The 14057-nt window shown below is 40.3% G+C and overlaps 1 protein-coding gene across 4 annotated transcripts in view; it reads right to left on the bottom strand.

The window, feature by feature from the left end:
* Positions 1-2763: 2763 nt before the first annotated feature.
* Positions 2764-14057, bottom strand: part of QTRTD1 (queuine tRNA-ribosyltransferase domain containing 1) — a 79072-nt gene continuing 67778 nt past the window's right edge. For all 4 annotated transcript variants that reach the window (XM_011966811.1, XM_011966812.1, XM_011966813.1 and 1 more), the window contains 4 exons: positions 13491-13690; positions 10392-10543; positions 7600-7717; positions 2764-4460 (listed from right to left, as the gene is read on the bottom strand). In XM_011966811.1, the coding sequence (XP_011822201.1) occupies positions 4229-4460; positions 7600-7717; positions 10392-10543; positions 13491-13690 (702 nt within the window). In that variant the 3' untranslated portion in view covers positions 2764-4228. The remainder of the gene's footprint in view (positions 4461-7599; positions 7718-10391; positions 10544-13490; positions 13691-14057) is intronic.

Genomic DNA, 14057 nt, shown 5'->3' with positions numbered 1-14057 from the left:
TTAGGGTGACCATTTAACTCGGCCAGCACTTTTGAGAATAAAAGGTGGGGGGGAGGTGGCAGAGTGCTGTGTATTGACACCTGAACTAGGGGCATGAAGCAGGATTCTCAGGAGGAATAAGAGTGCACGATTACACTAAATCACATTGCTTACGCTGGGCTTGTTTCATTCTTTGCCCACTGTTATTTGGGTTTTGTGCTCACAAATCAGGGGACCTTGTGAAGTAGCAAGGAAAGAAAAGGTGTAAAATTAGTAAGAGACACAAAGGTTGAAAAGAAAGTGAAGAGATTAAAAAGGGTATTAAAATGAATGCCAATTATACCAAACTTGTAGGTAGAGGCAGAGCCTTGCTGGTGGCTGGCTCAGCATGGAAGTTTGACCCTCCAGGCTCCCTGCCCTACACAGCACTGTCAGTTTTAATAAGCTGTAATCCCATAGTTACAAGCAAGACTAATCAAACTGCAGAGAGCAGCCTGTTCCTAATCAGGAAGGCACAGGGTAATCATTTAACTCTGTGGTTTCTTACTGAGCTCCAAGCTGCCTCTACAGAAAAAACACCCTGGATAAGATAGTTGCTTTCCACTCTAGCCTTGACCCTTTGATGGTCTTTGTTTGAAATTTCTATTAAAATGCTTTCATTACACAAGTATTTGGTTTAAAACTGTTTTAGAATATTTTCTCTTTATTCCAAGGAGTAACAAAATAAACCTCCCCCAAAATATATAAGAAACCTCCCACTCCAGTTGATTACCTGAGTCCACTTGAACTAATCACAGTACCCAAACATTTCAACACCATTCAGGGTGTGGTTACAGTCCCAAACTGGGAAGGGGGGTAGAAATTTGAGGATGTGGAATGGCAACCCATGTTGAGCACCTACAGATACCAGCATGGTACCATGGGGCATGTGCTAGTGCTAGCTATTCACTACTGGAAAAGCTGAAGCCAAGGCCAAGTTGCAGCAAAGCTCCTAAAGCACCCAATACCCCAAGGCCAGGAGGCCCCTCTATGCAGTCCCTGATTCTCTTAGCCCCCTCAACCCAGAAGTAAGTCAAAATAAGAATTTATTTAGTACAGTGGATAATCATTGAGTTTAAGTCAGGAGGAGCTAGAGTCTACCTGGGAGCTGAGTAGTCGCCTTTAGGCCCTTAGGCAAACTATTTAACTTTCCTGAAATATCTGGTGGGCACTCAGGCAGGCTATTCAACCCTCTTAAAATTCAGTTCTTAAATAGTTGGCTTCAGCTTTTCCAGTAGGGAGTAACTAGCACTAGCACATGTAGCCCATAGGACAAAAGCAACACCTCACAGCCATGCTCTAAGAGTCAATAGTTATATATGAAAAGCATTTACCAAGATGCCTGGCACATTTAAGATACTCCATAGATTGTGATTATTATTTTTATTATGTGCTAGCACGTCCTTAAGGCTCGTAATTATATAACTTAAAGAGGTAAGCGATATGGCTTGGATGTTTGTCCCCTCCAAATCTCATGGTGAAATGTAATCCCCAGTGTTGAAGGTGGGGCCGGGTGGGAGCTATCTGGGTACATCCCTCATGAATGGCTTAACACCATCTCCTTGGTGATGACTGCATTCTCCCTCAGTTCACATGAGATCTGGTTGTTTGAGTCTGGGACCTCCCCATTCTCTCACCACGTGACACACCAGCTTCCCCTTTGCCTTCTACCCCAATTGTAAGTTTCCTGAAGCCCTCACCAGGAGCAGATGCTGGCGCCATGCTTCCTGTACAGCCTGTAGAACTGTGAGCCAAATAAACCTCTTTCCCTTACAAATTACCCAGCCTCTGGTATTTCTTTATAGAAACACAAGAACAGACTAATACAGATAGATAAGGGAATATTCATAATGTATATAATTGAATAGCTCCTTTTTGGATTTTACATTTATCATAGATGTTCTCAAAGCAATGAACACAGATAAACATTTTTTTCTTCCAATGAGAAATCTCTAGAACATTTCTGGTATTACAGAAATTTAATATTTTGTTTAACAGACCTACTACATTTACAGAAAGCCAAACACAGTATATTTTTTAAATTAAAAATGTTTTCTTTGCTATTGCCTTTAATAGATTTGCTACAATAAAGGAAAGGAATATTTTTCTCAAACGTGCTAATAAGAAAAAGACCCAGGAAACTGAACAATATTGGACACAGTTTTCAGTGTTTTGGACATAAATAAACTCATGAATTTCATATGGATTCTGGAATATTTACCACTACTCCCCTAACGATGCATTTAGCATTGAACAAAAATATGAACGTTTGAACAAGTCCAATCCAACACGTTTCAAAACAATCAGATCCTTGGAAAACTGTTTTCCGTAAGTACCCCTTGCCATTCATGGAAGAGTTATGAGGATGCCCATGAATTTATTCATAGACATTCCCATACTATGAAAAAGAAAACCAGATAGATGGGTAATATAATTTGACTATTTGTCCCAGCCCAAATCTCAGGTTGAAATGTAATCCCCAATGCTGGAGGTGGGGCCTGGTGGGAGGTGTCTGGAGCACAAAGGTGGATCCCTCATGAATGGCTTGGGCCATCCCCTTGCTGATAAGTGACTTCTTGCTCTGAGTCTTGTTCCTGCTTTTGTTATGTGATGTGCCTGCTCCCCCTTCACATTCTGCCATGATTGTAAGCTTCCTGAGGCCTCCCCAGAAACCAAGCAGATGCCAGTACCATGCTTCCTATAAAGCCTGCAGAGCTGTGAACCAATTAAACCTCTTTTCTTTACAAATTACCCAGTCTCAGGTATTTCTTTATAGCAATCCAAGAACGGCCTAATATAATGGGCTCCCAACAAATAAAACATACAGCAGCCACAAAATAATTAGAAACAATATTAAGTAATGTCCACTAAATTTTGAACAGCAAAATATAGCACAGAAGTATAAAACAAATGTATTTCTTACCCCTACAAAAAAAAGGGGCATCTTTTTGGTTTTGTTATTGCTGTTTGTATAAAAACTATGGTGTGTGCATGTGGGTGTATGTGTATTCCTTAAAGAAAACTTGAAAAACATAGAGATAACTTAGAAAGAATCACCTTCCCCTACCAGCCTCAGGATCTCCTGATACCAATTCAATAACCATTTAAAAACCCACAGGCCAAACCTCTCTTTAGGCTCTCAGATATCCCTACTGTTGCCTGTCTCCCAGGATGACAATTAGGGCTATTAAGGTTATGACTCTAATCTAAAACTTTTTGTTCTTCAAATTTTAGAGCTAGACAGTATCTTAAAAGTTCATTCATTCCTATCCATTATGCCTGTCCCTATTTATTCAGCAGGAAACAGTCATGGAGAAGTTAAGTGAATTGCCCAGGAGTCATATCTGAAGAGGATGGAGACTATCTTCTAATCGTTAGGCCAGGCAGGGCTCTGTCTAAGTGAACACATTGAGAATGAATCTTCACAAGAGATAGGGCTTCAGTTATTACGTAGTTAGACTATTAATGAACCTGGAAGGCAGATCACAATGGATGTGCACAACCAGATGAAAGCAGCTGGGCAAACTTTTGGCTCCTAACAGGCAATTACATTGGCTCTAAAAAGAAGCTACAAATAGGCCATGTGGTCAAATAGAGGAGTGTGACCTGGGACAGATGATCACAGGAGCAATGTTCAAGCCCGCCCCACATTCCAGGGATATCCGAGCCCGGTTAAGTCACAAGAGTGATTTCTGATTGGCTGCACTGCCAGGGCAGGGTAGAAGACAGAAGTATCCAAAAGAGTCTCCTGAGAGTATGAAGGTGAACTAAAGGAAACCCTCAAACAAGCCAGATTTCTTCTCAAATCAACAGGCACATGTCCAGAGGCCATGCGTCTCACACCATTTTCCTTCAAGCCTCCATCCCATTCATTGGTCCCTCAGAATCTTGCCACTCCCACTTCAAGGTTGTGCCCTCACAGCTAAAGCTTTTGTATTTGACTAAATGAATCTCTATCAACTAAAAGAATTAGTCTAGAAGTTTAAAAGGTCACAGTTCAATTCGCTCTGTTCAATCCAGGTCATTTAAGTCTTTAGAAGAAATCTCTTCACCCTCATGTGGGCAGTTTGGTACAAATATTCTTTACTTTAGCAGACCTTATATCAAAATATAAATAACTAAGGCTCAGATTATTTCTTCTTCATGTCTTCCCATCTTACAACACTGATACAGGCTCAGTGTGAAGAGTGAGACTTGTATTTGCAAGATCTCAAGATGCTTGCCTGTGGATGAGCTCTTTCAGCTGTGCCAGTTTGTCATTTTTTAGTGCCTCCCGGATGGAATGGAAAAACCCAAAGTAGTGTTCAAAGTTGTGCATCATAAGCAGGACTCCGGCCAGCAGCTCATTGGTCACCAGCAGATGGTGGATGTATGCCCGAGTGTGATTCTTACAGCAGTAACAGGAACATCCTCTCACCAGCGGGTTAAAGTCCTCCTGGTACCTAAGACAGAAGTCACAGTGACATTCCAGAAAGTACGGAACACAAGAAATCCACAACCTCAGCTATCTATTCTGCTGGTAAAGTTACCAGTGGTTAATAACATCACTAGCAAATGTTCAGTGCTGTGCACCTGCTTAAAATGGCAATAAGGTTAAAAGTGAACAAACAGCTGGATGCGGTGGCTCACTCCTGTAATCCCAGCATTTCGGAAGGCCGGGACAGGCGGATCACGAGGTCAGGAGTTCAAGACCAGCCTGGCCAATATGGCGAAACCCCATCTCTACTAAAAATACAAAAATTAGCCAGGAATGGTGGTGCATGTCTGTAGTCCCAGCTACTCGGGAGGCTGAGGCAGGAGAATCACTTGTACCCGGAAGACAGAGGTGGTGAGCCGAGATCACACCACTGCACTCCAGCCTGGACAAGAGAGCAAGATTCCGTCCCAAAAAAGGAAAAAAAAAAAGTTAACAAAGGACACAATGAGTCAGGGAGACCCTGGAGGTTTTCTCTGACTGATGCAAACTCCGAGTCTGGGGTTACGAAGGAGCATCAGAATAATTTCATGTGGTCGCTCACTCATGTTGACTACTACTAATCACATTGTAAAGGCACATAATGTTAGGAAACACATGTAAGTGTTTGACACTTAGGAGAGAAGTGAGTGACACTTCTTTCCCACTTACCACCAGAATTATTATCAAAAGACATGGTAGACTTCTACTTACACAGCTTTTTGCAGTTTACCAAACGCTTTCACATATATTGTCTCATTTAACCTTCACATTCATTCTTAGAGATAACCATTTTTATTGTCATTCTACAGAAGAAGATTACTATGGGGGTTGAGAGGGAGGGCCTGGAGCTACCCTGCATGAATTTGATTCCTGGCTTCACAACTCACTTGGGCAAGTCACAGTCACTTAACAACTCTCTGTGACTTGTTTCTCATCCATGAACCAAAGGTAATAACAGTGCCTATCTCAGACAGTTGTTACAAAGATGAAATGAATTAGTACAGTGAAAGAACTTGAACACTGCTGGGCACGTACTAAGCCTAGGCACTGCATAGGTGTTAACTTTTTTTTTTTGAGACAGGGTCTTGCTCTGTCACCCAGGCTGGAGTGCAGTGGTATAATCATAGCACACTGCAGTCTCGGACTCCTGGGTTCAAGCAACCTCGCACCTCAGCCTCCCACCATGCCCAGATAATCTGTTTTAGAGAAAAGGTTTTGCTATGTTGTTCAGGCTGGTCTTGAACTCCTGGGCTCAAGTGATCCTCCATCCTCAGCCTCCCAAAGTGCTGGGATTACAGATGTGAGCTACCATGCCTGGTCAGGTGTTACCTTTAATCAACTATTAAAAATAAGTGGATTGAGGTCAGGAGTTCAAGCCCAGCCTGGCCAACATGGTGAAACCCTGTCTTTACTGAAAATACAAAAATTAGCCAGGCATGGTGGTGCATGCCTGTAATACCAGCTACTTGGAAGGCTGAGGCAGGAGAATCGCCTGAACCCAGGAGGCGGAGGTTGCAGTGAGCCAAGATCATGCCACTGCACTCTGGCCTAGGCGACAGCGCGAGACTGTTGCAAAAAAAAAAAAAAAAAAGTGAATTGACCAGACCAAAGTCACACAGTCAAGAGCAGTGCTAGAATTTGTCTACAAATCACAAAAACTGAAAGTCTAGTGCCAATAATAATAGTACAATTTCCAATTAAATCTATAACATGAAGGGAATTTTAGTAGTAACCATTTATATTACCCTAAAAATTTAAAAACATAAATAAACCATTTGAGAGTCAGTGGATGACAGAAAAAAAAAAAAAGGATAAAAGAAAAGAAAGACAAAAGCAAATCTATCTCCTTGGTTATTTTTTTAAGAAGTCAAATGTGGTAGATATTACCATTTCTGATCTACAATTAAAGGAGTCCCAACAGAATATGAGTAAGAACAGGATTTTTCACATTCTTTCATGAACTCTCAAGTCTGTACTATCACTAGATAGATATAAATAAGTCACAAGCCATAGGATTTCCCTTTACATAAGACCAAAAACCCACCCTAGTACTAAAGTGAGTGCGTCAGACTCAAAGAAAAATCACTCACTGGTTCACTGATGATTACCACTTTTGACCAAATACAAAAATTACAAGACACAGGTTCAGTATCCCTAATCTGAAAATCTAAAAAGGGAAATGCTCCAAAATTCAGAACTTTTTGAGCACTAACATGATGCTCAAAGGAACTGCTCATTGGAGTATTTCAGATTTCAGATGACGGATGTTCAGCCAGGTAAGTATAATGCAAATGTTCTAAAATAAAACAACAACAACAACAACAACAACAATAAATCAAAGAAATCTGAAACACTTCTGGTTCCAAGCATTTTGAAGAAGGGATATTCAATTCAATCTGTATCTTAATTTGTTCTTTATAGAGATAAATATTTTATGTAAGATTTATAGCCTGTATCTAACAAAGATGTTAGGCACCCTACAATTTAAAAGTTTGTTGTGTTTTATCTTGAAATCCTTATTATGCTCTAAAGGAATAAAAGACAGCAAACAGGCCGGGCGCGGTGGCTCAAGCCTGTAATCCCAGCACTTTGGGAGGCCGAGGCGGGTGGATCACGAGGTCAGGAGATCGAGACCATCCTGGCTAACATGGTGAAACCCCGTCTCTACTAAAAATACAAAAAACTAGCCGGGCGTGGTGGCGGGCGCCTGTAGTCCCAGCTACTCGGAGGCTGAGGCAGGAGAATGGCGTGAACCTGGGAGGCGGAGCTTGCAGTGAGCCGAGATCGCGCCACTGCACTCCAGCCTGGGTGACACAGCGCGAGACTCTGTCTCAAAAAAAAAAAAAAAAAAAAAAAAGACAGCAAACAATGGATTTGGTCTAATCTTTCTGTCAGCTTTTCTAAAGCAATCATTACCTGGCTCTAGTCTTCTGACAAGACAAAGTCTACAAATTCATCTGCAGAAAATAAAGAGTTTTTTTGAAACTGAATTTGAGAAGGTCTAAATAATACCCAACTATTAATATTTTATGAAATCATAAATTGAGAATAGTCCCATAAACTTTTAAAACAGACTAAAATTCAGAAATCAGAAAGTAAAATCTAAACCTTTAAAAATTTCTTACATTTTTTCCTTCAGATTAATTTCAAATGATGTTATTTCTTGGTTGCAACCAGTTATTTCCATTTTCTTTATTTGATCCACACATTTTATTTCTTCTTGTGTTCCATTTTGTTGTAATACTGAAGGACAAACCAATAAAAAGCCTTGAATGATGATCAGATAAGAAGTGGCCATTGGAAACACTTTATTTTAGTTATTATTGCATGATCTTTGACTCTGTAATTTCACTCCTGAGAATTTATCCTAAGGAAATCACACAAGAAATGAAAAACAGCAATATGCTCCAAGACGGTCACTGTCCTCTTATCTACAACACCAAAACAATTTAGAGATTCAATAATATTTAACCAAATTATACTTACAAATATATAACATACAATCTTACCATCAAGAAATAATTTAAAAAATGGTTGATGGCCAGGCGTGATGGCTCATGCCTGTAATCCCAAAAGTTTGGGAGGCTAAAGCAGGAGGATTGCGTGAGGTCAGGAGTACATGACCAGCCTAGGCAACACAGCAAGACCCCATCTCTATTTAATAATAAATAAATAAACCAACAAAAGTTAACATTGGTTGTGTGTGTGTGTGTGTGTGTCGGGGGGGGGGGTGGGGTTATCACTATCCCTTATCACAATGTACATGCAAATAAATTGGGCTTCGAATTACCTATATTCCAAATAGATTAAAGTAGAACATGGTTTTAATATATGTATTCTATGTGGAGACTCTGGCCCTCTGGGGAACCCAGACTATCCAGAATTAAATGGCAACCTGAATTGTTCCCTTCAACTTTCTGCTTTAAGAAGAAACATTCCTTGCACTGCAAAAGAAACACCAGCTACTCTACAAAAAGCCAACTGCCTGAAACAGGGACAAGTAGTTAAGGGGTATTTTGAGAACAAATGATAACAAATCTCAGTGTTGGTCCCAGGAGAAGGACAGGTGGTCTTAGGAGGGTAATTTTATCAAGGTCAAAGGAATAAGAGAAGCAACCTGAGCACTGGGCACAGAGCTGTCATAATTTTGTTCTCATAAATTTGCATGCTGATGCGGGAAACCATAATGAAGCCCTCAGCTGGCTGCAGTGACTCATACCTGTGAGCCCAGCACTTTGGGAGGCTAAGGCAGGAGGGTCGCCTGAGGTCAGGAGTGCACAACCAGCCTGGGCAACACAGCAAGACCCTGTCTCTGCAAAAAGTTTAAAAATTGGCCAAGCATGGTGGCATGCACCTGTAGTCCCAGCCTACAAGGTGGCATGCCCCTCCTAGTACTCGGGAGGCTGAGGTGGGAGGATGGCTTGTGCCCATTAAAGTTAAACAAATTAAACTTTACCAAGCAGTTCAAAGGTTTTCTTATAATTTCCATCACAATTCACTCTGAATGTTCTTTTTTCAGGAGTTCGAGGCTGTAGCGAGCCATAATCATACCACTGCACTCCAGCCTGGGCAACAGAGTGAGACCCTATTTCTGAAAAAAATTTTTTTGAGCTCTGACATTTTGGAAAACTCTTGTCATTTGGGAGAACTGGTGTCAAGTAATTTCTTTGGAATTCTCAGTATGTAAGTGGCAAAGTACTTTAATTTACCACACACACACAGTTAATAATACTTTGTTTAAACATTCAAATTATTTTCTTTTTCCTAATCATGAAGAAACTTGGCTTTCTCTGGCCAAAAATGACCTTGTTCATTATAGAGAACTCAAATCAGGTTCTTTTTAGAGCTTTGCATATTCCTGGTACTGAATGACTAACAGTTACCTCTATTCTGGTGGAAATAATTCAGTTTGTAAATGCAGATGTGAAAATTTATAGTGTTAATGGTATACCTAGCCACATACATTATGTTCTGGTCTGTCTAAAAGGACAGTAAAATTGATCTCCTATATATTTAAGAATTTGATCAACTTGATTTATTTTGTTTCCAGAGTAATTCTATTTAGATTAATGGTTAAGCTGCTTCATAAAAGTATAACATCTGAATGAAAGTTAGTTACCTGTGAGGAATAAAAATGAACTTTTAAGGAAGTTTTGGGTCCTATTTAAATTTAAGGTTGACGCGGTTAAGGAAAAGTTCCAAAGACGGCAGGAAAAGGAAAGGAAAGGCCATTTCTCAAGGTCAGAGGGAAGACTGCACGGAGACACTCTCCTGAAAACCTACTTCAAGCAACTCTAGCCCAAAGTCGATATCCCAGCTCCTTTTGTACCTCCAGTTAAGTGTTAGAATCTGAAACTGACTTTCTTAACTTCTGGAAAACTAAAGAATAAAAGAAAATGGTAGTCCTTCAAAGCAACATTAGCAGAGGAAAACAGCTTTCAAAGCCTGGTGTATATAAAAAAAAAAAAAGAAAAACCACCAAAATGCAAGAAGTAACACTAGGATCAGAGGATCATGAGTCTCCCTGTATTTTAATAGCATAAGGTTTGCAAAGAAAAGACAAAAACTCTTTTGTGAGAAAATAAGTTAACTTTAACCAAGCAGTTCAAAGGTTTTCTTATGATTTTCATCACAATTCACTCTGAATGTTCTTTTTTCAGGCTGTTAACAGAGGAGGTTTTGTTTTTCTTGGTTCTGTTCACTATAAAATCACATCCTAATATTGATGAGCTACACGTATAGTATTAAGTACCTGGATTTGTGTGCCAACATGCCAGGGCACACAGATAAGAAACAAAGATGCAGTTTTGTAAAAGACTGGCTTTATATATACATGTTTCTGTCTTGTGACTCAAGCCAAAAATTAATAGGAAATGGAAGAAACTTAAGGATAAGAGATAAACTTCAAAAGACTTACGTATCTCTTCGGGATTCAGCTGGTAATCAAAACTGAAAGTCAGGGCACCTCCCCGCTCTGTTACTTGATAAGGGAAAAAACTCTCAAATAAGTCCACTCCTCTTTCAATACACTTGAGCACCTCATCTGGCCGACCAATACCAGATATGAGCCTGTAAAAGTAACAATAAGAACAGTGACATGAGGACGATGCAAGGAAGGAAATCAGAAAGTCCTTTTAATGGACAAGGCACCAAAAAAAAAAAAAAATAATGAAAAACACCAATCACGGTTAGAGCAGCAGGCAGTAGACAGAAACATGTAGTAGAAAGAACATACGGCTTTGGAGTCAGAAAAACTGGGGCTTGAATACTAGCTCTGTCATTTATGTATTTGCTGTGTCACTTTGGAAAGATTACTTAACTTCTCTGAGTTTTAGTTTTCTAATCTTAAAAACAAGAGCAAATAACATATACCCCCACAGAATCGTTCCGAGAATTAATGAGATATTTGAGAAAGCACATAGTATAGTTTCTTTTTTTTTTTGAGAGGGATTCTCACTCTTGTTGCCCAGGCTGAATGCAATGGCGCAATCTCAGCTCACTGAAACCTCCGCCTCCTAGGAGCAATTCTCCTGCCTCAGCCTCCCTAGTAGCTGGGATTACAGGCACCCGCCACCATACCTAGCCAATTTTTATATTTGTAGTAGAGATGGGGTCTCACCACGTTGGCCAGGCTGGTCTCGAACTCCTGACCTCAGGTGATCCGCCCACCTTGGCCTCCCAAAATGCTGGGATTACAGGTGTGAGCCACTGCACCCAGCCCATAGTATAGTTTCTGATCTCAGAGAGAAGTTCAAAGAAGGTTAGGTTAGTTTCCCTTCAACTATCATCCTTTCTGAACAACCTCCCTAGTCATAAACTAAACTTTATAGCCTATTCACTATATAGATTTTTTAGGAGTGCAAAGCTGTGTGCTTTATTTCTTGCTGAAATATTGTGCTTGTTTTAACTGTATTTTGCCTATAATTTTTCATAATTGGTATAATAAAGACATTTTACTCTACTATATCCCTCATAAGTTAATTTATAAAGCAACTCTTGCTGTCAGGATTTCACCTCTGGCCATAGGATCTAAGAATCTAGTTGGCTTTCTTTATATTTTCTCCATTAATAAAAAGTCTGCACTGTGGAATGAGATGGTGTTCTCCAAGGTACAGGTTTAGCATCCTTAATCCGAAAATCTGAAATCCAAAATGCTCCCAAATCTGAAACTTTTTGAGCGCCAACATGACACTGAAAGGAAATGCTCACCAGAGAGTTTTGGATTTTGGACTTTCAAATTAGGGGTGCCCAACCAGTATGTACCCTGCAAATATTCCAAGATCTGAAAAAATCCAAAATCTCAAGCACTTCTGGTCCCTAGCATTTTGGATAAAGGATACTCAACCTGTAATAGGTAAGGCATTCTAAGACTATTAATGGCACTCAGCTAGGTTTTGCCACTCCATGAAAACAGATGTGGAGATGCACTAAATCACGGCTGACTGGCTGGCTGCTGCTCTTTTTTATGTTTGTTTTTCTACCTATAGCCCCTTTCTATGAACTGGCACAGAAATGCAAAGAAAAGCCTCATGTAATATTAAATAAGCAGAACTCTTAAATATATGCTGGTTTTCTTGACTACAGTTTCCTTCAAGTAATGTAATATTTTAGAACTCCTATCCAACTGAAGCTGGCATTTCTACACACTGATAGAAAAACAATCCAGCTTTCAAATTCAGTAACAGACATCTGTGAGCACTTAACAGGAAGAAGTCAAGAAAATGTCTAGAAATACTAGTGCTGAAGTGTTATGTGCACCAGAGTGAAACAAGTACAGGAGAGGGAGCAATGAACACAAAAGAACTAGGTAAAATTGGGGGTCAAAGGTTGGCTGAGGTGATGGAAATACCTCGTTCTGGGTAGTGTTTACAGAAGTGTAGACATGTGAAAATTAATTGAGCTGTATGTATGATTCATGTGCTTTCCTCTAAGCTTTACCTGGATCTTTAAAAAGGTAGTAAAATCACGCCTGTAATCCCAGCACTTTGGGAGGTCAAGGCAGGCGGATCACCTGAGGTCGGGAATTCGAGACCAGCCTGACAACAAGGAGAAACCCTGTCTCTACTAAAAATACAAAATTAGCCGGGTGTGGTGGTGCATGCCTGTAATCCCAGCTACTTGGGAGGCTGAGGCAGAAGAATCACTTGAACCCAGGAGGCAGAGGTTGCGGTGAGCCAAGATCATGCCATTGCACTCCAGCCTGGGCAACAAGAGCAAAACTCCGTCTCAAAAAAAAAAGTAGTAAAATTACATATATTATATACTATCCAACTAAAGGAGTGTAGAGCAGCACACCACAACCAAACTTCTTAATATACATGCAGGAAAAAAGCATGAATATTAACATTGAGATAACAAACCATTAAAAAAAATGTGGGTAGCCTAATACGACATCAGCTGCATTCAGAAACTCAGAATTTGTAGCTTCAAATCTTGCAGATCATCTTTTCTTACCAGCACAAGGTGAATTCTGCAATTTATGGAAATGTAAGAACCACTCCTACTAGGGTTGTCAGTCCCCTTAATTTCAAAAATTGACACCACTCACTACCAGCCTCAAATCTAAGAGCTTCTTAAGTTCTTGTTGGTGGAACTCATCTTCATCCCACTAATCATCCCATATCTGTCCTCAACTTTCCTCAGTTTAAACCAGAGTTCCATATGACTTTATACTTGGTCTCCACATACCATGTTATAATGAAGAGAATTACAACAATATTTGTAATTGGCAAAAGAATGAGGGGAAACACTGTAATACTTGCTCTCGCTTAGGAGGATCAAATAACATAATTCACATGGCAGTTATCCTCTACTCTACATTCTGAAATCAAGGCCAGGACAGCCTTCACAGAAACTCCCCTTACAGTCTGCCTCAGTGCCTCAGCAGACTCAGCCCAGAAAGGACATAATCAAAACATCAAAAATATGCCCATGCACAGACACTATGTAATACACAATTAGCCAGCACTCCTGTCCTGCATCCCATGAGGCCAGCCTGTGTCCTAACTGAACTGGCCTTGGTTTGTCCTCCGGCAGCTCTGCAGTGACTGATGACAGTAAGCACAGTCTAGTCTCCAGGGTTGTTGGATTTCCTTGAAAACCATCCAGAAGGAAGCCACCTACGGGCCGCTTGGCTGTCTCTCGTGCTGACCTCAGCCTCTCTTCCATCACATCTCCACCTTCAATCACTCCAATGATCACACTCTTCTGAAGAACCTGAGTTAAAAAAGGATGACATGTTTTTAACCATTTTCAGTATCAGAGACCTTTGTTTAAATGAACCTTACATGGAAGTCCAATGTATAGAAGAGACCTCAGTGAAGCTGCTGCAGTTGAAGCATTAAGGGGCATGGTGCTCCCTTCTCCCTAAGAACCTTTAGGGCTCTGAGGAACATACTTTGAAAAACATACTTTACCCATCAGGTAAGAAAAGACTTAGGAAAAAGATGCATTCAACATATGTAGTCTTGTTCTTGCTTAGATTAAATTAGATCAGGTGCAGTGGCTCAAGCCTGTAATCCCAGCACTTTGGGAGGCCGAAGTAGGAGGATCATTTGAGCCCAGGATTTTTTTTTTTTTTTTT

The sequence above is a fragment of the Mandrillus leucophaeus genome, unplaced genomic scaffold, assembly GCF_000951045.1.
Source record: "Mandrillus leucophaeus isolate KB7577 unplaced genomic scaffold, Mleu.le_1.0 Scaffold775, whole genome shotgun sequence".
Classification (NCBI taxonomy): Eukaryota; Metazoa; Chordata; class Mammalia; order Primates; family Cercopithecidae; genus Mandrillus; species Mandrillus leucophaeus.
Note: the sequence above shows the minus strand (reverse complement) of the source record. Positions and strands in the feature narration are given on the sequence as shown.